This window comes from Drosophila mauritiana, chromosome 2R, assembly GCF_004382145.1.
Source record: "Drosophila mauritiana strain mau12 chromosome 2R, ASM438214v1, whole genome shotgun sequence".
Lineage (NCBI taxonomy): Eukaryota > Metazoa > Arthropoda > Insecta > Diptera > Drosophilidae > Drosophila > Drosophila mauritiana.
The window spans coordinates 5,474,634-5,499,068 of record NC_046668.1 but is presented as its reverse complement, the minus strand read 5'-3'; the positions used below and the strand labels follow the sequence as shown (position 1 = coordinate 5,499,068).

Here is a 24,435-nt window from a genome sequence, read left to right as displayed (position 1 = left end):
AACAGACAAGTCTTTCGAAGATTCAATACAAGCACTAAATAATTTAATTGGCGAACTAGACTCGTTCCAACGCGAGATCGATGAGGGCAAGGTCAAGCCGCCGAGCAACATAATAAGCGGCAGCACCACCAGCAGCAACAACAACAATACGACGACCAGCAGCATCAGCAGCAGCGACAACAACAACCTGCCCGCCACCAGCAACATCGAGCCCTGCGCCATCAGCAATCAGACGAACTCGAGCGGCTGTGGAACGGACATATCCGACACCACGTCCGACGAACTGGCCGGCGACGATATGGACGTCAGGCGGCGGGATCGGGATCGGGATCGGGACCGGGATCTGCTGGGCGCCAGCGATTCGGAGCTGAGTCGCTGCTATGTGAGCGAGACGAGTTCGCTGACCGGTGGCCTAACGGCCGGCGGCTACGAGAATCCCACTTTCGCGCACTTCGCGGCCAATGCGAATCGGGAGGACGCTGTTTCGCTGGCCTCCGACAGCGTTTGTCTCGGCCAGCCGCGCCACGCCTATGTGGATACCTGCAGCGACAGCGGCAGTGCCGTGGTGGTAATCTACGACCACCAGATTCCCAACACGCCCGACATTGAGTTTGTGAAGCAGAACTCGGAGATTGTAGTGCTGCGGACCAAGGATCCGCAGCCACACGCGCTGCAGCTGCACGAGATGCGCGAGCTGCAGCAGTTGCCCGCCAATTTGGCCGGTTCGCCGGACTCCTCGCCGGACTCTGCCGGTGGCCAGCCACCGCCAACAGCAACTGTGGCGCCCGCCAAGCAGCGACTCTCCTCGTTTCGCGCCACCAGTGAGCAGCAGTTGCAGCTCCTCGGACGCGGCAGCCCGCAAAGAGGTAAAACACCCAGTGAGCAGGCGGTACAGAGCAGGCCACAGGACCAGCATTTTCCACAGACACAACAGCAGGATATAGATGGCAGTAGCCCACCAGTAGAACTTGCAAGGCGCCAGCTGCCCCCCAAGCCCACCAGCTTGAGTATTTTTAACGGCCCCGTGCCCACTGCGGGCGATAGGCCTGTCGTGCCGCGAAAGTCGGACTTTAAGGCCGATCTAGATGCTAAAATACGCAGGCAAAAGCTGAAGGTTAAACAGCAGTTGCAGCAGCAGCAGCAACAGCAGCAAGAAACGCAGCAGCAGCAGCAAGCACCACAAGAACAGCAACACTCACCACAGTCGCCCCAAACCAGAAACTGTAATGTCACTAATCAACAAGCCGCCAATATTACTGCATCTGCATCAGAATCAGCATCTGCATTTGCAACCGCAACAGCATCCACAGACCCGTACCCGAATCCAAATCATAGAATGCCAAACCAAAATCAGACAGCCACATCCAATCACACGCAGTGCAAGACGCCCACAATGGCATTGTCACCGTCATCACCTCGCGGCCATTTGCCATTATCATCGTCATCGCTATCGTCATTACCATTACCAGCCACCACTTCATCACCATCAAATGCCCGGCCATCGATGTTGCCCGCCAGTGACCGACCACCCGCCCATCCATATGTGTGCTCCAATGCCCCAGCCAATCCCCACCACGCCAATAGCATTTCCAATGGCAATGCCCATCTCAAGCCGTGCATTACGCCCCGGCCGGCTTCTTTGTCGGGTTCGTTTCGTTTCAATTTGATTTTGATTTGTTTGGGTTTATGGTTTTGGTTTTTGATTCCTTATTTTGAAAACGTTCCTACTTTGTTGTACCTTTGCGAATATCCTTATCATTTCGTGCTTGCCGAAGTAACTTTACGTGGTTTTGGGTTCCTTATTTTTGCTATAAGTTCGATGTGGTAACCTTTTTGAAATTGGAGTTGGTTTCTCTCGCTAAGCACTACGCTCATACAATCAAGTCACACGTTCATCAAGTTCAGATCATCCACAGACAACTCAAAAACCGCATGATACTGCCACTAACTGCTAAATGCTTAATCACTAATCAGATTCGATCGATTGTAACTAAAAATTTCTTTTATAAAATTGCATTTTGCGAAATCGCTTGAATTAGGGGAAATGTCTTTTCGTCATGAAGTGGTATCGAAAGGGCCATCACTGCCATTAATGCTTTTCCACTCGCTTCAGGGTCATCATTATGATTCACAGCAGACCCAGAACGTTCATAACTTTCTCGATCAGCAGATCCTAACTCTGCGTCTATCGCTAACTACTGGTATTAGATGGTGTCCTGTGTTTTGTGTGCCAAGTGTATAAACTGATAACTGTACATAACTGTGAATAACAGCAGAAACAAATGACTTAATCCGCCCCACTAATTATGATTTTTACTTTTCCCAGGAGGAGCAGCCGGCGGTGGCTCCACGCGCATCGGGCGTCGCTCGTCCATCAATCAGGCCAAGCCACCGCCGCCAGTCAGACGCAGTTCGTCGGTGACCCCCAGTCCCAATGCCTCGGTCGGGGTGAGTTAAGCCTTCAATTACCTACACCCAATTAAGTTAGCCACTTAATCTAAGCTAGTCGCTAAGCCTGGGCTCACACTCTGGGTCACACACTCTTTGGTTTCCTCTATGCTTTTATTCTTTAACTTATGATTTAATTACGCAACGCAGCTGCAGCAGCAACCACAGCACGCGACTCTGTCGCAGCAGAATCACCAACTAAGCAGCTCCAGCGAGCACTTACCGCCGCCACCGCCATTCATGCTGGACGCCATGCCCCAGATTCCCAGCTCAGCGCTGAAGGTATCGGAGACGGTAAGAGCCCTGGCAGCCATGCGGCACCAGCCAGCATCACCTGTGTCCCTCAGACGCATGCAGCAGCAACAGCAGCAGCAGCAGCTTCAGCAGCAACAGGTGCAGCAGCAGCAACCCCTATTGCAGGTGTGTGCTCGGTTCGCCTCCCGTTCCCATCTGTACCAAAATGTTTGAATTCCTACTCTCACCTGGCTATTTGAGTTTGCAACCCAATTGGTTACTACCAATTTAAGCAGTCAGATTGCAGATGTATTTGGCTTTACTTACAAAGTTCATATATCTGGCTAAAAACTTAAAAGCTACAATGATCTATAGAAGTCTTGAGTTTCACAGTATCCATTTGCTTATCCACTAATCGTAAACTGTAGGGATTCTTGTTGCCTAGCCCCGGTAAACAAAAAATAGATTTTTAATGCCTTTATTCAAGCATAAGCTTTATTCCATACATTTTCTAGTGCCAGCACTATTTGTTATTTTCTTCTGTTCAATATCTTGGAGGTGATAAAATAAAACTGCCAAATTGTATAAATGTAGCTATACTTTGAGCTCATTGGGCATAGAAATACGAATTGGGAGACTCGAGATTTCCCCAAAGAAAGCCAGTATAGTTAGCCGTGAGAGTTAGGTTAAATTCATTGGGTCTAACTATCGCACGAGTCTAGAGCCACCTTCAAATTTAGTCATCTTCTTCTATAACTTATGATTTCATTTTATTTCAACTTACGTTTGCTTCACCACTACCACACAAAAACCGAAACCCCAATCCCCCACGTAGTCTGCGCACAACTCCCCCCTCAATGAGGACCTGACCGTATACTACGACTCCTACTTGGATCTGCACGCCTATGCCCAGGCCTTGGCCAGCGGCCAACAGCCCGGCGGTCAGCAGATGGCCAACCAGCAACGCTTTACCCACCAGCAGCAACACCAGCATCTGCATCAGCCACAGCCACAGCCACCGCCTGTCTACCAAGTCGATGCCGTAAGTGACCAGCGGATATCTCGCGGGCTACTAACCAAGACTAACAACCGTCTTTGGGAGCGCCTCTCTGGCCTAACACGACTGCCCTCCTTCCAGCTTAGTTGTAATGCCATAGTCATAGATTACTCTAGTGCTTAGCTTTGGTCGTGCTTTGGCTAACTTTTAATTTGTGCCCGTCTTCCTCTCGTTTCTCTCATGCCACAACCACACCATCACTGACACACATTCACGACCAGACGTTCCGCACCTCATCACCAGCCGCGGGCGGAGGGGGTGGCGGCGGCATATACGCCCAGCCCAAACTGGTCAACAGCATGTCCAGCTTCCGCACCAGCAGCCCCAGTCCCAACGGACATGCTCACCCACTGCCACCGACACAGCCAAAGGCGAATCCGAACCTAATTGCACAGCTCAATGCACGACTCAGCGGCAAACAGCAGCAGCAGCACGTCGAGGGGATCTACGGCAACCAGCAGGCGCCCGGAGGAGAGTCGATCTACATGCGGAGTGGCCTGTCCATGTCGCAGCCGCAACAGCAGCAACACTATGACGGTAAATCTGAACAAATCCAGCTGCAGCACCAGCAACAGCATAGAATTTACGCTAGTTTCGGCACCTCATCATCAGCAATGTCATCGGCTCATGCGGCCAACAGCAGCACTAAACCGTCCATTCTAACACCGACCACCTCTTTCAATGCATTGCCTCACTTTCCCCTGTCTTCATCCACATCATCGTTGCTCTCCAAAGTCAGCTCATTCTCGAACTCTTCATCCGCATCCGCATCCCCACCGACAACGGCAGCGGCTCCTGGCTCGGCCAACTCGCATTATCAGCCACCTCAGCCGCCGAATGCAGCAGTTGCAAACAGCAAAGACATGGCCATCTACTCAAGTTCGTTTACCAAAAATCCAGCAGCTGCGCAATCGCCAAACATGAGACAGGCTCATTCCCATCAGCACCACCAGCCGCCGCAGCAGCAGCACTACACCTGTCCGCCTCCTCTGGAGGATCCCCCACCGCCGCCCATTTACGCCGCCGGTGCATCGGCCACGATGCCAAAGAAGATGGCCCGTCCGCCCACTGGCCAGAACGCGTCTCACTCGAGCGCCTATGCAGCAGCCTCGTCCACGGCCACGCTGCCCAAGAATATGATGCAGCAGCAGCAGCAGCAGCAGCGGTTGCATCAGCAGTATCAACAGCCGACAGGCATGGGCATTGGCAACGGCAATGGGCACTTAGGTCAGCGTCCGCAGTTGCCGCTGCCCCAGCAGAAGCTTAGAGCTGCACAGCAGCAGCACTTGGCGGAGCAGCAGCAACATCAGCTGCAGCAGCAGCATCACCAACAACAGCAGCACCAGCAACACCAACAACACCAGCAACGCCAGCCGCCCATTCCTTCACGCCACTCAAGTGTGCAGCAAAAGATATTCGTCTCCACGAATCCATTCATACAGACAACGGCCGTCAAGTTTCACTCGCCCTCGGCCTCGCCCACATGCGGCTCGCCCGTTACTGGGTCCTTGGCCAGCATTTATGCCACAACCTCGCGCGGCGGCCACCATCACCAGCAGCAGCAGGCTCAGCAGCAGCAGCAGCACCACTATCGCGATGCTGCCGGGGGCAACAGCAACGGCGGCGCTGCCTACTATAACCACAATGCCCATGCCCATTCCCAGGCACATCATCCAAGTAAGAGCGCGAGCTGGATTTGAATTGATTCCATTCGATTCGATTTGAGTTGGTTTGATTTCATTACGTATGATTTTATTGCAAGGAATGAGCTCGCTGTTTGTTGTATATTATTGTTTTGCTGATTTTCTATTTCGCTCGATTGAGGCCATTCAATTTTGATTTGATGTTAGCTCTAAGTTTTCCTTTGGCGCATGCTGCATATGTTCTTTTGCTTTTGTTTCGTTTGAGTTTGAGTTTTCGTTTGGAAAGTGTTGCCAATTAACCTGATTGAGATTGTGTCAAGTGCGTCTGGAAACTCGGGTCGGGTCAACATGGGATTGCAGTTTCCGCCGCAGCTCGATCCGCAGTCAACTTTCATTCCAATCTTTCCAATCATCAATCATCATCGAGTCGAACTCTTACCAACAATTGTTGACTTTTATTTTGCATTTCCATTTGGATTGACCACCATATTAACCACTTCTGCGCCAGCCAACATCCACACCACCATTGATCGATCATGTTTGCTTACCATTTTCTTTTATGCACCCGAATTGGTACCCGTATCGACAACGCATATCAATAGACTATGCCACAAGCACAAATATCGAAAAGACTGGCAGTATTCGGGCCAAGACCAAGGCCGAATTCCTCGAGAATCTCAACGCGAAGCTGGCGAAGCAGGGAATGTCTGGACGAGCATTTGCCGTGCGAAATCTCATCAACAGCAAGGCCCTGGTAAGTAGTGCACTTCGACAGCAACTCACCCGATTGCCAACACTCTCTATGCTCTGTCCATGGCACCATGGCTATTAGATGTATCAAAATCCGCAAAAACTATCGCGACCCAGTGCGCAATACCGTAGACCACCCACCTATCCCAACACCAGCACAACCACCAATGCCACTTGCGAAGATCAGTGCTAAGTGCTAAGGTATTTTGTTCGTTCCTAGTCGTTCTCGTTCGTTTGAAGCCTACTAAGCCAGCTGGCAGCTAATCCACTCAGTGCCACGTTCTGCCAACTAACTGCTCTCCGATCTAACGATAGATAACCTAAGCTTTTGCCAGCCAAGTGCCCCTCTAATCCGCTCTTTGTGGACTCTTTCAGCCGGACCCTCGCATCTGTCACGAATCGCTGATGGATCAAATCAAGCGCGGAGCCACCTTAAAGCGTAACCAGAAGATCAACGATCGCAGCGCTCCCAAGATACATTGAATTAACCTATAGGCTAAGCGAAGCAGCATATTTATTACCATTATAATTAATCTATGAATAATCATGAGGCCCGACGCCTGCTCGATTGCAGGGCTCTGCAGAGTTTGGTTTGAAACTGAAAACTCGAAACACAGCATACAACTTAAATACATATGATTACGATACACAATATATTCGATATACGATATTTAACAGGAGCATTAAGCTTAACTCGAACTAATCAATACCTTTCTTGATTTCCTGTATCCCAAAAATGTGTCGAAAGGCTTTCTCTGTTAAGTGAATACAATATGGAAGACAGTTAGCACTCGTATGTTTATTTATATCTGCAACTCGAATTTATCTTTAGAGAACTTCTGTTTGAAGATATTTTATGTTTATGTATTTCCTGTATTTATAATTTCCCTTGCTTATTTATGTACATACATATTAATATGAGTTTAACAAACACTCGAAACTAATCTGACGCCTAATAAATGGAATTTATCGTACATGTTTTGAGTATTTTTTACTTTTGTAATATTTTTTTTGTTTTGTAAACTGTCAACTGCAAGTCAATTGGGCCATGTCTGAGCGTATTTTCAAATATAACCCATAAAACATTGTATTGAATAAATAGAGTTAACGCGTTAACAAAATACTCGGTATCCCACTGTAACTTTACAAGAATCTACGAAGAAGTAACGCAATTGGATCTGCTTTTAAGAACTATAACTATCTACTGCCAAGCGGAAAGGGGAACGTTGGAGATCAGTCTTCCCCAGAATATTTCGCACCTACTTAAAGTGCTATATGAACATGTTCATATCATATCATTTCCATTGGACTGAATCTTTTATTGCCATTTTAAATGCATCCCGAGTGAATCCCGTCTCACAATGTTAAATACTAACAATATCATTTGTATTCATATCAGTTCATCAAACGTAGAACAAAATGCAATTTTTTAGCTCCAGATCTTGGTTGTTTTACACTTTAACTTCAACGGAGATCTGATTGTAGCATGCCCTTAAGGTAAACATATTTCCTATCCCCCGAATTCGAACCTTTTAATACCTACAAGCGTACTACTTATAGTTGATAGACTTTTTAAATATTTACAAAATATTTTGTATATAGGCTTTTCAAGGCTTCACCAATAATCGATGAATATTGGCAAACTCGTAACCAAAAACGTGGCAATAATTAAGCTATGACACTCTATTAGAGTTTAGAATAGACTCCAGAGAGAATATACAAGTTCGAGTCGAAAGAAATACATATATTTTTTTGGGCGATCCATTTTATATTCACCACATAGCAGTGCGAAATCACGAACGTTAATAAACTTAGCCATATGCTACAATTATTTACACATCTAAATGTTAATCCTAAATCCAGAAGTGGATCTGTGTTAACTGCAGATCGAAGAAACCAAACCGATGTAACCTAACAAATCAAAGTTGTAATGCGTATTTTTGAATTCATTTGCATTTAGACGCGAGAAACAATAATAAAATAAATGTAAACGCATTGAATGTAAATGTATGTTGTTTTATTCTTTACTCTCTGCTGTGCCGAAGAACAAGTCCAATGTGTTTTGGTAGTATAACGCAGCCAGCTCTTCTTTGGGCTCCTGTTTGATTCCAGCAATGGACTCCAAAACTTGGCTAAAACGGAAGACAAATTCTTAGTATCATCTGCACATTTGGGGGAAAGGTATTAACAATATGCACCTGATTTGACAAGGCTCACAGCGTCCGTCTATTAGGGATTCGGCTGTCCATTTCTCTTTCTTCTTGACGGTGGGAAACTTGGTGGTCACGTGCTTGTGTCCTGCGTGCGAGGGTCGTATGCCACACCACGGGCAGTCGGTTTCTAGCATTATCCTGTCGTTGGGCAGCTTGCGCACCACTTCTGCATTTTCTTCCGTCTTCAGGGAGCACCCGTTGAGACCTATGTAAAGACCACCGAAAGCCAGGATGCGCTGGGCCTCCTCCAAAGTTCCTGTAAAGCTGTGCACCACTCCGCCGCCGCACTCCTCGATCTTATCGCGATTTCTTTCCAAGATGCTCATGAAATCCTCGGCAGCATTTCTCATGTGCAGAAAGAGGGGCAGTTTAAACTCGACCGCTAGCTCCAGCTGCTTCTCGAAGTACACACGCTGGGTTTCCTGGCCGCAGAACTGCAAGCGATCGTAGTCTAGACCACATTCCCCCACGGCCAGCACCTTGGTGCGATTTGCCTTGATCCTAGATCGCAACTGGTCGTAGTAGCCCTCTGGGTCCGGCACGAATTCCTCGCACCGTGTGGGATGTGTGCCCACTGTCGTGTAGATGCGCTCTGTCGAGAAAAAGCTCTTGTGAATTGGAAGATTATATTACATATAAAACATTCGTATTACTATGAATGTTGAGTAAAACAAAAATGGACATTCGGACGGAATAAATCTAACCAAACACCAGATGCTCAATCAGAAAGTAATTTGATAGGGCATGCAATGGGGATTTCCAATTTATAGCTCAAAGTGCAAAGAGAACATCCTTAATGCCAGCTTACCATCCTTGGAGGCCAGTTCCAGTGCCTCATCCACGTCCTTCAGGCAGCCGGCGGTGACGATGATCTTCTGCAGGCCCTGTTGCCACGCGCGCTCCAAGACGATGTGCAGGTCGGGCTCGTGCTTCTGGGTTCCGCCGTAGCAGCCCTGGAACATGGGGTCCGTCAGGTTGGCCCCGATGTCTGTGGAGCATGGCCAGGTGTTAGCTAGTCGAGGCTGCAGGAGCTTATTTCTCTTAAGTTACCAATATATTTCATGGCCATTCCAAAACAACGCCGCAGCATGGATAAATGTGCTAAAAAAGACCAGCAGCTGGAAACAGCTGTTTTGCTCACGGGATTTCCGCAAGAGGGCGCCGTATGAACGCGCTCGTGGTAACCGCCAGGTGGCGCCGCACTTCCATCGCAATTTGAATTTGAAATTTGCATTAAGCCGTTCTAAGAACATAATTCTAAACTCAAACGTGCCAGCGGGAAATTGGGGTTTCCCGCACTTTTCCGATCCGAGCGGAGCGCACGGCCTAAGCCAATTTAATGCAAAATCAATGGCACAGTAAATTGCATTCAGAATTGCGCATAATGCAATCTCATTAGCAAAGCTGTTTATTGTTTGCCGCGACCGCCAAAACGGCTTGCTCCTCGCAAGCCCCCAGATGCCCCATCCCGACATGCAACACCCCACCGCCCATATGCATATGCAAATTTCAAATCAGCAGCAGCCCGGCTGCTTTAAGCCGGCAATCGGCATTTACGCAATTGCAGAATTTATGGGAATCGCAATATATAATTCGAATGAAATTCCATTAGTTACTTTTAATGGATGCTGCGGTCGGTGCTGCACTAGTTTTAATTGATTTAGTGCAAACTGCTCGCTGTGCCATTTTCCAGGCTGGTAGCCGCCGGTGGGCAGGGCGATTCGGATCCGAGTCCAGATCCCGTGGTCCCGTGGTCCCTTGGTGCGATGCCGATGCCGATGCCTCGGTGCGCCGATGGAAACGGAATGCGAAACGAGTCGGGATCCATTATGCATGGGAATCAAACATTTTCAAACACCGATGGGACGCATTGTGGTTTATTTTAACTGGCTAATACAATTGTCAATAATTCAATTTGAATTGAAATTCAATTAGTTACAAGTACATGACACACATACGCACACTTAGAGAGTTAATTTGGGTTTGCCTAGACTACGTGTAGTCCATGGGCCACGATCCTTCGATTCAGTAGAGTAGGTAAGTGTAAGTGCGCCCAATCAATCGAACTACGTAGACGAATATGTTTATTTAAAATCGGGTAGGTCGGATAAGATATCGAGCATCTCGCGGTCCCTCGTCGATAGGCGGATAGGGTGGAAGCCTCCGCACCCTTGTGTTCCCATTGGTTCATGATATACGCGAGTGGCGACGACTAGTCAGCAGATTTGTTGTCAATAACTACACCTAGTAACAATGTATAAACAACGTATTACTTATAAAACGAACATCCAAACTGCACACACAAACTTGTTTAGGTACTGACTATGTGTACTATATGTATCCGTATGTAACTGTTCTGTAAGCGGTTTATAATGCCGCACATAAGTATGCATGTATAACTACAATCCTCCATGGACGAATACAATACTCAATACTATTTTGGGGGCATTCAGACGCCTCTGACCCTGCCCAGGTGTTTGCAGTAGCTGGAATCCATTACTGCAATCACTGGGTGCATTGTTTGCATGCATTTTTCAGCTCGCACACAGTGCCACACACACACACGTGTATCTAGATGTATTTGGTTTAATCACAATTCACTTTGCATATGCCGTATTTCATCCATTTACAGATCCCTTAGATATCTCCGCCGTACTCGGTACCGCCTAAACGTAGTCTTTTAAATAAATCTTATTGCTAAGCACATTCCGGTGAACAAACACAAAGGACTCTCTTATCACACACTGGCGAGCACACCCACGCACCACCCACCCAGATGCAAGTGTAACTTGTGCCAAAGGATACAAGTTGCGTATTAAAAACAGATTTATCGATTATTCGCTGCCGCAAGCCTCCTGCGAAGAGGATGTGCATTGTGGGCTATTTGATTTGGCATTTTGGCGTTTTGGCATAAGAAGTTCACCCTGTATTATCCTTGATAAGCACTCGGCACCCTCCTCTCCTTCCCTCTCCCCGCAACCAAATTTATTTTACAATTACGTTTTTTGCATAGTAAATTGCTCGGTGCTCTCTGCCAAAGTTCTTGTTATTTTACGTGAAATTGCCTTACTTCCTCAAAACTTGCGATTCCTTTCGGATTCGCGGACTCGAAAGGAGCGAGTTCGGCTCAGGCCAATATAAACAAACATCCTTATCGGAGCTGCATTAATATATAGATGTGTACACGGAACGTTCAAATATTAACCATGGTGTCGGCTAAGGGTGCAGATAGAGATTCATAAATTAGTATCCTAGAATGTAGCTTAGGGCTATGCCACCTGTCACAATATTATGACAATCCGCCAGTCGAAAACGCATTTAACTTAGTCCTGCCACGAAAAACCGCGAACTCAGTCGCGTTGAGTCATTATTTTGCCATCAAAAGGAACTCCTTTCGAGGAGAACGGCACTACGAGTCTTCAAAATGCCTTCTCCCGTGGGAGAAATCCAAATTAAATTCAAATCGGGCACCCAGAGCTCTACTGAAGTTTGCGAAAATCGAAATTGTTTTTCGTATAAAAGTTAATTTTAAATTTAAATAAACCTGGTCCCTTCCAACCTTAATGACCGCAACTCAAATCGATTTGTGTGCTCAATGCCTCGCAAGTCAGCTCAGTGTCGGAATAATCCCTTATCTTCTATGCCGCGATGACACTGGATTAAAATGTCGCAGAATTGTTTGCCTTTGCTATAGGTATGAGTATTGTTAAAGAAATCTGATTTGATTCGCGGCTTATAGGCTAGAAAATCTATTCATAATCAAATATAAATTTACCTAATCAGAGTTGCTTACGAAATATCTATAGACTGAGGCCAGTGTCATGACGGCATCGTTTCGAAGCTCTGGTGCTTACAAACTATAAAATGTTTTGCCGAGTGGCAAATTCATCGAAATTTTTGTGCCCTTGAGCAAGTGGTTTTTGCGAGCTGGGTAGCCTTATCAGAATAATCAGCTCAGTGCACCGAACATAAATACGGCGCCACTTGTTTATGCACGCTAATTAACTGGCGTCCATTATTAATTCACATTGTGGCAACATGCCCGTAATAACTAAATAACATAAATAAGCGCGGCGCTGGCGGCCAAAATAATGGTTTACTGCACGTTGCAGTCGTCGGATGCGTTGTTGATTTGCTGCTTGGTCTTGCGTGATGCACGGCGTATGAGCGATCTGGAATGGAAGCGGGTGGAAGTGGTCAGCAGGGCGGCCAGGCGGGAACCGGATCTGGCCAGGGACTCCATCCGAATGAGCAGGCGCGTGTTGCACTCACCTGGAACGCGGCTTCAGCTTGGCCTCCGCACTGGTGGTGGCCACATCCACGGCGTCCACGAGGCTGGAGCCCTTCTTGTCACCGCCACTGCCGCCGGCGCCTCCCAGGGCCGGGCTGTTCATCCGATTTTTATCTGCAACAAATAGATGGGAACGTGCGGCTAATTAGTATCCACGAGTGCATTTAATGGTGGCCGTATGCCGACTCAAAGGGACTGTGCGATTTCGGAGCTGCGAGTGCAGCGCAAATCCAATTTGCCCCACTGATGTTGTCCTTGCCAGTTGCCAGTTGCCGGAGCAACGGGAACATCCGGACATCCCAGCATCCCGGTATCCCAACTGCCTGCCATCCGCTGCAGCCGCTGACGTAATTAACTTATGAACGACGCACACAAAGAGCCGGGGAGCGAGTTGCACATCGCAGAGTTACCGCTGGAAATGGGATTTTTCACAGTCGGTTGCACAGTCAAAGGTTATCTCAAGAAAAAGAGGTAATCCCACTCACTTTTCCCTGACTCCCTTCGGATCTGTGCGACATGCATGTGCCGCCCATATGGAATGCGGACTCAAAGGAGCAGCCAGAAGGGGCAATTCGCAGAGGAAGGTCGTCAAAACATACGAAACAAGTCGAAGTTCAATTAAAATCATGGATGAAGTAGTAAATGGTATGCGGAAGTTTGTTTGCGCTTCAAGGATTCAGGCTCAGAAGAAAGAAGCTTCTTTCAAGAATATTCTCAGGGCAAGAGAGATACCAGTACTAGTTAGGATACTTGTATTCCATTGTATGACTTGTTAAAATAAATTCCAAGAAAGTGGTTCTTGTTGGCATACTTGGTTGAACTTCTCTAAATGTATTACTTAGCATTTTTTTCGTGCCATAAACTTTAAGAGACTGCACATCACTTTCAATTAAGTGGCTCAAAAACTGTCTCCAAAGTTGAACCTATTAAGTAGGGGAAATCAGTGTCAATGGAGTCATTAACTTCCCGGTAATCCTCAATCAGGCGGCTTAGACTGCCAAGCAGAGTGTTAAAGTCGCACAAAGGTGTTCGCGCAGATGTTTGCCTTGGCGGTAAACAAACCTTTTTGTTCCGCCGGGCGAGCAATAAAGCCGCCAACAAAGAAGGGCTTACAATGGGAAAACAATTGGCAACTGGCGGAGCAAGAGGCAAGGGGCAAGGGGCTGTGCGGCAGGAGCCGCAAGACAAATACAAAGGGAATGCCACAGCCAGGCCAGAACCAAGTCAATTTAGTTATTAAACTCTGCAGCTTAGCAGCGAACTACGCCCGCCGAAGCCCAAATGATCCGAGCAAACAGCATTATTGAGCCACCAGTGGCACTCAGCGGCAGAGTGTTGCATACTTTTCGGGTGTCGGCGGTGTCGAGTGCAAACAAAATGGCCGCCGACGCCATTGTTGTCAAAAAAAGGCGTCAAGCGCGTCAAGTTGGTTGCGGGAGGGGCAGTGGGGGTTGGGGATGGCGATGGGTGGCATAAGAGGCACAATTGCTGCCGCTGACAGAAAGCGCGCGAAAATGCCAGGACTACAAATACGGCTTCGCTGGGGCGGCATTCACATTCCCATTCCCATTCCCGTTCCCGTTCCCATTTTGTGGAGCAAGGACCCTCTGATCTGCGGGTGAATCGGAAACGAGGACTCGCACACAGCAGCAGTGCCGCCATCGAGGCACAAAAACAAATAGGAGTGGGCCTCGGTTTCGGGCATATAAATTGTGCATATGCGGCGGGAATTGATGCGTGCGTCGTGTTACGGAAATTTAAATTAAATTTGTTTTATTTTCTACACCGCTCCGCTCTGCTCTGATCTGGTCTGGTTCCATCACAAAAAAGAAAAGCGAGTCACAAGTGGAAAAGCGCTGATTCCAGGAAAGAAAAACGCAAAACAGTCGAGTGCCGCGAAGGGCGTTTATTATCCTGGCAGCGCGGGCATAACAAGGCTTGCCACATCAATTGCGCCACATGTGATACCACGGAGTTAAAACGTTCGGCAAAAAAGCGCTTTACATAAACGCGTATATTTTCCGACAATTTGGTGCCATGTAAAATGAGAAACTGCTGTCAATGCAGGCGCAATTGCAGTCAAACGCAATTGTTTTTGATTGCAATCAATTGTAAAATCACCCGAAACTGCACTAACATAATTGTTATTTATGATTGTTGAAGTTTTAATGCTGCATAAGTGGAGTAGTTTTAGATCTCAATGATATCTGGCTAGTGCTAGCTGCATGTCATTAAGCGTATAATTACTCAAGAGTGGGTGATTCGTTTGATTGATAAGCTTATTTGCACAATGCGGTGCTGCAATGATTTCAAGTTGCCAAACATCAAATCTGTTTTCAGATGGAAGTTTAAACAAATTTAAAATTAAATGAAGAACGAGAAGATGGGCACAACTCACAGTGATTGTTCCTTGTTTCGCTGCGAATAGGGGTAACACTCCCACGAACGTGGCTCAAATATGTTCAGCATGTAATGTGTGTTAGGGAACACCCACAATTGAGTTAGGCTCTGGTTTGTGGCTCTGAAACAAAACGGCTTGCGGCGCAAGCACCGCCGGGCCAAAACCACGCGAGTGCCGTGGAAAAGCCGGCAACAATGTGGGAAGCGGAGGAAAAGTGGGTTTTCCGGCCGCAGCACATGTATGTGGCCTGCAGCTTTGGCTTTGTCTCATCTTACCATTGCCCATCTCACATCACCCATCACCCATCCTCCAACCTCCCCACTTGCAAGCCGTAAACACGTGTGGCACAATCTCAGCCGCAAAATGGCAGGGTCGTAAATGAAATTTCTGCGATTTGCTTTGCATACGTCGCGCTGTGCTTTTTAAGGCAATTACTTGACTTGGGTCCCCTCGAGCTGCCGGTGATTAAGTGCTTAGACCTATTTTCGGTGGCACATCCAGGGCGTCGGTGTCACCGCTGCCACCGAGCCGCCTCGGAGTGCCCCAACCTCTGAACTACCGGAGACAGTCTGCTGCTCGACCTTCGTCCTTTGTCGCCCGTCCCTCGTCCTTGAGACCACCGCCATTGTCGGCGTGTCCTGTCCGCCTGTCATCGACAGTTGGAGCCAGACCGAGAATTTGACAGCATTTTTCGGCAGGCATTTGATATGCTCGATGGCAGGACATTAATGGGCTCCTCGGCCATTTGAATTTAAAGTTGTTGGAAGTTAAGTACTTTCATATACGCCGTTGACCAACTTTGCACTTCATTTGAATGGCTCACGGCGACAGCAGTGAAATTTTACGAAAGGACTTTAGGGCGAACACTTACCATATTGGCCTCGCTGACTGGGCGGGATCCGTAATGATTCCGCAACTTTTTGCTTTCCCAAAAAAAATGAAATTAATTATTTGGGCACCGGGCCAGTCGAGGCAACATTAATTAACTAGATATTTATACTTTGACGAGCTCGGCAAAATTCGGAACTTCTCGAGCCGTTGGCTGTTGTCTTGACCTTTGTGTTCTATTTTCATGTGCTGCGAACTAAGTTTTTAATGAGATAATAAAGCATTCCATTACAGGGTAATTAGGAGGTCAAGCTGTTTAATTAATACACGTGCTCGCTCGGAAACATTTTGATCAAATTGAATTCGTTTGAACATCGCGCGGCGAAGGACTCGCCGAAAGCGAATTCGTCCTTATGAAGCCTTTAACCCCGTCGCGACGGCTTTTTGCCGGGCTTTGCTTTGCTTTTCGGCGGCGCTTCCTTCACTTTGTCGTCTGATGAATAATGAAAAAGAGTTTGTCCTTGTCAATTGGGTCGGAAGAAAGGGTCCCGACGGCCCGTTTTACTCCACTCCTGATCCCGAGTTCCCACAATTAATTAGACCAAAGGCGGTGGCAGTGGACGGAGGCGGCAATTGAAGCAGGAATGCTAATTGCATTCAATTAGCCAAATTGCCAAAAGTTATCCTAGCTATCCTGGCCGCATTTAAAGAATTCCAATTAATTGGACCCATGTGCGTGGGGCTTCCCTCCTGTTTAAAATTGTGAATACATTCATAAATGTGCATCAATTATTGATTGGCTATAAGCCCGGCTTAGTGACATCTGCGACCCGCAACCGGCTTAATTATTGCATTAATGGGCGGCGCACTCGCATTTTAATTTCGCACTAATTAAGCTCCTTACGGCGGCACTTAAATCCCCGAATAAAGCTGTTCAGGTTACAGGTATGACTTTCAATCACAGCCGGCGAATATGAATGTTTAATTGACATTTGAAACTGTTACGGCCAACCGCGACGAGGCCAAAAACAATCAACAAAGGGTTTGCATCATCTGGTTTTCATTTCCATTTTGCCTGGCCATGGCAACAAATCAAGTGGTGCATCCATGGAGAGATTGTGCTCTGGGTGTTTTGCTCGATTTTCTGGTAGGATGGATAGCAAGGCAATTCGCCCTTTCAGGATGCGTCGTTGAGCGACTCAAGGGATTTAATCGGGTTAAAGGCAACCAAAACCATTTCTATCGCTCACTACCGTGCAAATCAGGCCATAAATTGTAAATTTTTAGCTAGCTGTTTAGATTTCATGTACAAATTCGGGGCATCCTTAATCATAACTGTGAGCAAGTACGATTTGATATTTATATATTTATACCCCTTAATTGTGGTGTATTCGTTGAAAAGTATGAGTATGTATCAGGTAGAAGGTACATTTTCTTGATCAGAATTACTAGTCAAGTCCAGGCATTCCGTCCGTTCGTTTGTTTGTCCGTATGAACGTAAAGATATCGGAAACTAAAAAAGCTAGAACGTAAAGATTAAGCATGCAGATTCTAGAGACGCTTGGTTTCAGAAGACTGCCACGCCCACTCTCACAATCCGTCCAAAACATTCATTTCTCCTTGCACTCACACTAGTTCAGTAACGAGTATCTGATAGTCGAGGAGCTTGACAATATTTTTGCTAAGAAATTAAGATTTTACCAGTCTTGTAAAAGATGTTTGTATTAAAATCTATAATATTTAATATAGTTCTTAATTTTAGTGTAAGCAAGGTTAAACTTTGAGCATATATAAATAAAAAATAGATTATAAAATTTCCCTATATTTAAGTTTGGTTTTATGGAGGCATATGCTTAAAAGATGTTGAATTGCTGACACAGTAAAATAGTAAGCTGATTTCCCTTTACCCCTACTACCAACTGTATACATGTACCACCAATTTCACAATTTTTGGGTCTGTCAGCATACATGGAAGCATTTGCGAGTACTTACTGCGACTGGACGATGCGCTGACGTAGGCCGATGAACGCCGCTTGAAACCGCTGGGCGCCGCCTCGCCACCGCCCCCGCTGCCACCACTCCCACTACTGCTGGCGGGCAGGAAGCGGGACAGGGAGAGCAGGGACTTGAAGAGGTCCGTCACGTTGCTGTCCTCCTTCGCCGAGCACTCCAGCACTTTCGCCCTGCGAGGAGGAGAGGCGGTTTAAAAAGGTTGCATAATTTCAGGGGCGACCGGGTATATAGCGCATAAGCAATGCATACATCAGCGAATTTCGGTGGCCCGAAACAAAGCGATTGCGGCACAGAAAACCCAAAACGATCCAAACCGTAAACCGAGCCAAAAAAGCCAAACAAAACCAGCCCAACAATGTGGCATGTTCAATGCGAAACAGAGTTTTTGTGCTCGCCACGCCAAGTGTGCCATACCATCCATCCGGACCACCGTCCGGGGGGCCGAAACAAATGTTGCTAATGGCCAAATTAAGCATGTCATGTTCGCTTCAAAATGGTGCCGCACTAAGGATTCACTGCAGGACGCGGCCACGATCCACGCTGGCCCCACAGCACTGAGACCAGGGTTAAGACTAGGATGAGGATAGGAACGGGATGAGCATGAAGCAAGGACTATGACTATGACGAGGACGATGATGTTGGCGACGACAGGTGGGGTTCAACACACGGGCGATGGCAGGATTACGCAGTGCCCGCCTGTCAGGAGGATTTCCAGCTTAAATGTGGCCTTTCGTCGGATGGCTTATTTCTAGTCAAAATATTCCAGTTTGGCTTACATCAGAATTGCCCTTTGTTGCCTTTTTCCAAAGAATTGTCGATTGTACTTCGCATTCACACATTTTCAGTGGAACATTTTTTCAGTTAATTAATTTCAGTTACTCCGTTCCTCATTAATTAGTTGATTATTTGAAATGAAACAGATGTGCACGCAAAAAATTTATGAATGTCGTTAAATTGATGTATGTTTTACAAGCGGACAAGCACATTTTAATTAGATAAGGTATTAAAGCAATCAAAATTTAAAATTTGTACTTTAAATTTATAGTTTTCACTAAGTAGTAGTTAGGTTAGTACCTATATTAGAATATGTAATCTTGAAAGTCCCATTCTGGAAATATATTTTCCTTGTATCTACGATTTTGGTAATGGCATAGCTGAAGATTTAATTTTCCGATTTCTACTAATTTTTAGATCAGAATTTGTAAAGCTATAGTTGAACTACTTCTTATGGTTTTATTTTATGTATAGTTATTAATATTTAATTGCAGTGGTGTTACGTTAAATATAAAATTTTTTTGATCAATATGAATGATTGCAAGATGACCCTAACAAATTTGGAAATGTATATTTATGTACACGCTGTTTCCAATGTTATTCGAAAGGGGTTTTTATTCAACTGCAGTTTGCATTTACACTTGTTCTGAATTAATATTCATAAAATGGATTTCTTTGCTGGATTATTCCAATTTTGCCTTTTTTATGCTACAGAAACAGCTGACAGAGTGACACAGAATATTTTAGCATTTCAGGCAGCTTCATTTAATTAAAGTTACAACGGCTGACTTGGCAAAATAAACAAATAGATGGCCGAATTGTTAATGCCGTAAGCTGCAATAACAGTAAATCAAAGTAAAATTGATATCGCACGGGAGTTTATTTTGCGCATTAACGCTGGCTGGCCAAACGACAGGAAAATGCGCATGACTTTGCAATTAAATGTTGAATAAATACATTGTCCCACCTTCGGCACAGTAAACCACTTACCCACGCAGGACCTGCCCCAATGTATCCCCACGGTGTGTGGTATACACTGAGCACAATGCGGGGGAGTGCCCATTCAGGCAGATAAATGCACTTGAGTGGCATGCTCTTAAAGCGTTTAACCGCAGACAGACAGGCAGCAACAAATTGCATTGCAGCTCGATGCCAGGAAACACCACACACACACACCCACACAGGCACACACACCTCCACGCGAGTGGGGAACCTGGGGAATCCTCTAGGTGTGAGATTGTGGCGATGGGTTCAAGGTGTTTCCCGCTCCCGGGAACAAAACCGCACCATCAATCTGCGTGAATGTTTAATCCAACAGAGATTTGTACGTAATGCTCACGCCAACTGTCCTGCGTCTCGTGTCCCTTGTCCCGCGTCCTTCAGTCTCCATCCCACTTGCCCAATCCTTCGTCCTGCGGCCTCTGTCATCTCCATTTTGCGGTTGAGTGCGCCTCCTGCGTGGCGCTCTTTGGTCGCTTTTAAATAAGTTTACGCACGCTTGCTTAAACAGCAACACGAGCGTGCCACGCCCCACTTAGCCGCCGCCCATCCCGGCGACTTTCGCAGGACACTCGCATGGAATTATGCCAGGAGTGGGTGCCAGGCCCACTCCCAGCGGCAGGCACGTATGTGATTGCAAGTGATTTTTACGAGTCCTGCCCCGCAGTTTATTAAGGAAGCAATTACCTCGCGAAAAGCGCCTCTGAAATAAGTTCTGGCCAGCGAGTCCTTTTCACCAGCGAATCGCCAGGATGCGGCCGCGCTTTCACGGCTGGTTGTCACGCGAGAAATGCATTAAAATTGTTAATGTGGCAAACAAAGACTTTAATCAGGCCAGTTGTACTCGTTTACCACTCGCTGCGGTCTACTTTTGCTGACAAAAGAAGCAGTTCTGTACGACTGGGCTCATTTTGAATTCGGTAACTTAAACTTTAAAGTCCTGAAATTGAACAAATGAAACAGCTACGAAACTCTATACGAGTCAGACATCAAATAAATATAAATATTTGTACACTTCACCTATCACCTTTCTGCATTTTATATGCGTTCATTCGTCAAATGCATTTGAAACTTTCTGTGGATTATTCAATTTAACAACAATGTCGGCTTGCTGCTCGCCTCTGACGAACTCTAGAGTTTTCAGCCATTGTGTTTCGGAAGGAAACACAACTCATCACCACTACTAATCATACTTCTTCTCATAGCCCCACCACAGCAAGTTCCCAGAGCATCAATCGAACGGTTCTAGAACAGCCAAGTTGAAGGACCCCATGCACCCCATGCATATGCGCATATGGAATGCCCCACTGCTTGGTATTCAAAGACCACTCCAATGTATCACTCATACGACCAGTTGTCCCCGTCAACGGTTGCATGTAGATGGCCAACATGACAGCATCACCGTTTGCGGCGCAAGATGGCCAATTAGGAGCTATTATGGGGAAACATCCTTTGTGCAAATAGCGAAATGCTATATTCCTCCTGATGCGATTTCCACCTAGCTGCACTCAGAAAAATAAGTTTAAGGGAGCACCAAAAGAAATGATAATAATAATATAAAACGTATTTATAATATTATTCTTCACACTACTTGACTTTATACTTGTGGCTGCTGTGAATATCCAACTAGTACTATCTTTTGGCCAATTCCCCCCGATTCCTAGTAATTTTTTTCAGTGCGCGACTCTTGCTCCGACACTTTCCCAGCTAACAAATGGCATTTAATGAGCGCAGCACCCGTTCCGTGGACAATGCAACTGATTTCGGTGGCCCAACTCCCTTCCATGGTCGCCGTCACGCTCTCAGTCGCTTAATTTCATTTCTAGCAATTTAATTGCGCTGCTGCCATTTGCTGCCGGCTGCCCCTTGCCATTGCAGCTCCTCTGGGGCGGCACGAATTTATGGCTCCATTTTAATTCCACTGTGTTTCGTTACTTATGAAAATTGCAGCTGTTTGGCGGTTTTGCGGCTTTGTGGCTCGGGCTTTGTTGCACAACTTTTGGCAGTTGTCCCCTAATTGCTGTCGCGTGCAGCAGCTGTTGCGCATTTTACGGCGACCGTATCCTGCGAGATTCATGTGGGCAAGTGCCAACTTACCGTAAGCGCGGCAGCTCGCAGAAGACCCAGTCGGTCACCTCCTCCAGCTTGACCTCTCTGTGGGTGGTGGCCAGGTCGGACTTGTTCCCGGCGATCACAATGGGGATGTCCTGCGGAGCGAAAAGGATTAGCAGTGGCACTCGGAGCGGCACAAGCCTCCTTGTCCGCCCGAAATCGGGACAATTCGCTTGCGGACAAAGCGTATTGCGCCGTAATTGATACTCGTTCGCACAATGGCGGCGAAAAGCGGAAACCGTGAAAGCCCTCGGAAACAATAGCGCTAACTATCGCACATTGGCACGGAATTGTTAACCCTATATTGCACAGTAATACCTATCTGAAACTAAGACCACTCGAAGTATCTTTCATTAAAGAGAAGATAAAGAAAATACCTGGATCAATGCTCACTAAGAATATTAACACATGTAAACCTGATGGCTTATTAAATTGGAAACTTCCTAAGCCATTTGTCTTTCAGTGTGTGCCGCTTACCAAGTGGCAAGTGATCCCTGACCCACTGTGCAACTTTAGAGCCGAGTCCGAGCAAAAAGCCTAAACCTCTGCCGCTCGGCTTGACTCCTCCGCCACAAAGGGGAACATTTATAATTGCTTTTCGGATTGTGGCGCAGGACGAGGGTCCTTTCAGGCTTCCGCATTTCAGGCGCCGCTGATTACATGCAAAATGCAGGAGTGCTGAGTGCCAAGTGCGGACTGCAGCTGCACCTGCAACTCACCTGGAAGTCGCCGCGCTGCTCGCGGATCTCCTCGAAGCACTGCTTCACACACTGGAAGCTGGGCGCGGATGTGGCCGCGTAGACGAGCATGAAGGCGTGGGCCGTTGCGATGGACAGGCGCCGCATGGCCGGGAACTGCATGTCACCCGACGTGTCCAGGATGTCCACCTGCAAGGGATGAGGGCGGAAAAATTACGCATAATTAAATCATCAGCCGTGGATGGCAGTAAACTGCCATCAATGAGATCCCGTGTCCGCATGGAGCGTTCGCGGTTTTTAATTTAACCCGCCGTGTTTCAGATCATTGACGTTCAATTTAAACAACAAAATGTATTCCATAAAATTAAATTCATTCAGGATATTACAATTTTATTTTGCAGGTCCCTTGATAAAGGCAGCACTGTGAGGTTGGAGGAACATGGAGTTGAAATAAATTAATATTTAAACGAATCTATTTGATTACTTGCTGTGCTCTCCTTTTGACCATGAAAGGAAAAGGAAAAGCTGTACAAATTGTTTTTTTTTTAATAATTTAGACTTTTTTTGTGGAAGCTTAAATACGTTGTCATTTCTTTACTATGATGCCCAAAACCTAAATGATGTTTAAGAGACTAAGAGTGATTTTCCAACGCTTGATTTTAATAATGTGGAAGTCTCTTGGTCCAAAGGTGTCAGTTACAAAAGGTTGCTGCAGCTAAAAGACCGAAGAGTTTTATCGGAAATTTGCCAAGTATGGTTATACCCTTGCAGAGGGTATTATAGTTTTAATCACTCTAAAGTAGTCGCTCAGTATAAAAGATATCTGCTGGATTTATGATTACTACATCATATAGCTGCCTAAATAAAGATATTTTATCTTTATTATTAATGGAATACTGATAGAAAAGCTTTTGAAAAGAGTAGTACTTCTATATTATAAAGGTGATAGGAAATAGTTGAAGCGGTAGGGTGTATAAACTTCGTCATAACGTAAAATATTCCGTTCTAGTTTCTTTTTGGTGTATAAATATATTTCCGCGCAACGTTTATTAACTTTGTTAGTGGCGACAAAGTGCTCAAATGGTATAGTTTTTCAACCGTTTTAATGGCATGGAAATAGGGCTTAAAAGTTAAAGTTTGGTATATCTTTGGAGATTGAAATTCAGACAAAAGCAAACATTCTTTCTTAACATTTATTGGAGTATTAAAGAAGTAGTTAAACGCATAAAATGCTATTGTTCTCAGTGAAGTGGGAGCTAGGAATATACATTTTAAGTGAATCCGACATTAAATTCTGGTACTTTAAATACAGGCAAACATGGTCCGGATCCTGTTTTATCCATTATTTTGGGCGTCGTTTTCACTGCTGTTGGCACTGCCCTTTGTACGCAGGACATTTAATGGAGTGCTTTTTAAACGATATGTCCGTGGAAAGCACAAGGACGAATGCCCCGCCCAATCGGCGGTGTCCGGTTGTCTGGCCATCTCGACGGTGGCCCCGGGGTCGTGACTCCTGGTTGAAGCCAACTAATCCCCGTGTCAGCATCTGTTATGTTGGTTACGAGCATAATGCCGCGTGGAGTACGCGATACGCATCGAACGCGATCCGTATTCCGGAATGTCAATGGCACGCGGAGGCCAGAAAGCCAAAGAGCCAGAGGCGAATCCAACCATTTAGCCCTGTCGACGTGATCTCCTCTTGGTCCTTAGCCCACCAATTGACGGCCTGGGCCATTGTGACGCAAATTTGTAACGCATTGTTTGGCCGAAATGAGTAAACTTTATTAAAACACTTTGCAGAATGACACAATTTATATTTTTGACACCATTCCCGGTCGCTCGGCTTTTGTTCGCCGGCCCGCCTTTGTTCGACCATCCATGTTTTAGGCATCAAATGCGTCCTGCTGTGCGCACTTGCACATCCACGTACATACACGAAATGGCTTTTAAAGACCAAAAATCGTTTAGTGCAAT

At 46.3% G+C, this 24,435-nt stretch overlaps 3 protein-coding genes across 21 annotated transcripts in view; 1 reads left to right on the top strand and 2 right to left on the bottom strand.

Annotated features, from left to right (window-relative positions):
• The window catches only part of LOC117138294 (protein MTSS 2), a 42,444-nt gene extending 35,338 nt beyond the window's left edge, over positions 1-7,106 (top strand). For 4 of the 19 annotated variants that reach the window (XM_033300282.1, XM_033300278.1, XM_033300280.1 and 1 more), the window contains 9 exons: positions 6-1,646; positions 2,327-2,448; positions 2,599-2,868; positions 3,518-3,724; positions 3,961-4,276; positions 4,529-5,416; positions 5,985-6,136; positions 6,215-6,333; positions 6,508-6,599. In XM_033300282.1, the coding sequence (XP_033156173.1) occupies positions 6-1,646; positions 2,327-2,448; positions 2,599-2,868; positions 3,518-3,724; positions 3,961-4,276; positions 4,529-5,416; positions 5,985-6,136; positions 6,215-6,325 (3,707 nt within the window). In that variant the 3' untranslated portion in view covers positions 6,326-6,333; positions 6,508-6,599. Of the gene's footprint in view, positions 1-5; positions 1,647-2,326; positions 2,449-2,598; positions 2,869-3,517; positions 3,725-3,960; positions 5,417-5,984; positions 6,137-6,214; positions 6,334-6,507 lie in introns of all 19 variants that reach the window. The other 15 variants (XM_033300288.1, XM_033300287.1, XM_033300286.1 and 12 more) reach the window with 12 other exon arrangements.
• A 1,021-nt stretch (positions 7,107-8,127) lies between these two features.
• LOC117138296 (putative deoxyribonuclease TATDN1) lies at positions 8,128-9,455 on the bottom strand. Its single transcript, XM_033300296.1, has 4 exons — positions 9,396-9,455; positions 9,154-9,333; positions 8,331-8,937; positions 8,128-8,264 (listed from the first exon to the last, which is right to left on the bottom strand). The coding sequence occupies exons 1-4, from the start codon at positions 9,433-9,435 to the stop codon at positions 8,150-8,152; spliced, it is 942 nt and encodes a 313-aa protein (XP_033156187.1). The 5' UTR covers positions 9,436-9,455; the 3' UTR covers positions 8,128-8,149.
• A 782-nt stretch (positions 9,456-10,237) lies between these two features.
• LOC117138046 (GTP-binding protein Di-Ras2) overlaps positions 10,238-24,435 on the bottom strand; it is a 30,941-nt gene continuing 16,743 nt past the window's right edge. Inside the window, exons 3-7 of the mRNA XM_033299861.1 lie at positions 22,483-22,650; positions 21,749-21,858; positions 17,858-18,048; positions 12,618-12,750; positions 10,238-12,517 (exon numbers count right to left, since the gene is read on the bottom strand). Coding sequence (XP_033155752.1) covers positions 12,442-12,517; positions 12,618-12,750; positions 17,858-18,048; positions 21,749-21,858; positions 22,483-22,650 — 678 coding nt within the window. The 3' untranslated portion in view covers positions 10,238-12,441. The remainder of the gene's footprint in view (positions 12,518-12,617; positions 12,751-17,857; positions 18,049-21,748; positions 21,859-22,482; positions 22,651-24,435) is intronic.

What these genes read in the sequence shown, in the direction of transcription:
- LOC117138296 (XM_033300296.1), bottom strand. Translation starts at nt 9,435, where the DNA reads ATGCTGCGGCGTTGTTTTGGAATGGCCATGAAATATATTG. An exon ending in AATGGCCATGAAATATATTG is followed by an intron (nt 9,334 to 9,395) that starts GTAACTTAAGAG and finishes CATGCTCCACAG; the next exon opens with ACATCGGGGCCAACCTGACG. An exon ending in TGTGAGCCTTGTCAAATCAG is followed by an intron (nt 8,265 to 8,330) that starts GTGCATATTGTT and finishes CTTCCGTTTTAG; the next exon opens with CCAAGTTTTGGAGTCCATTG.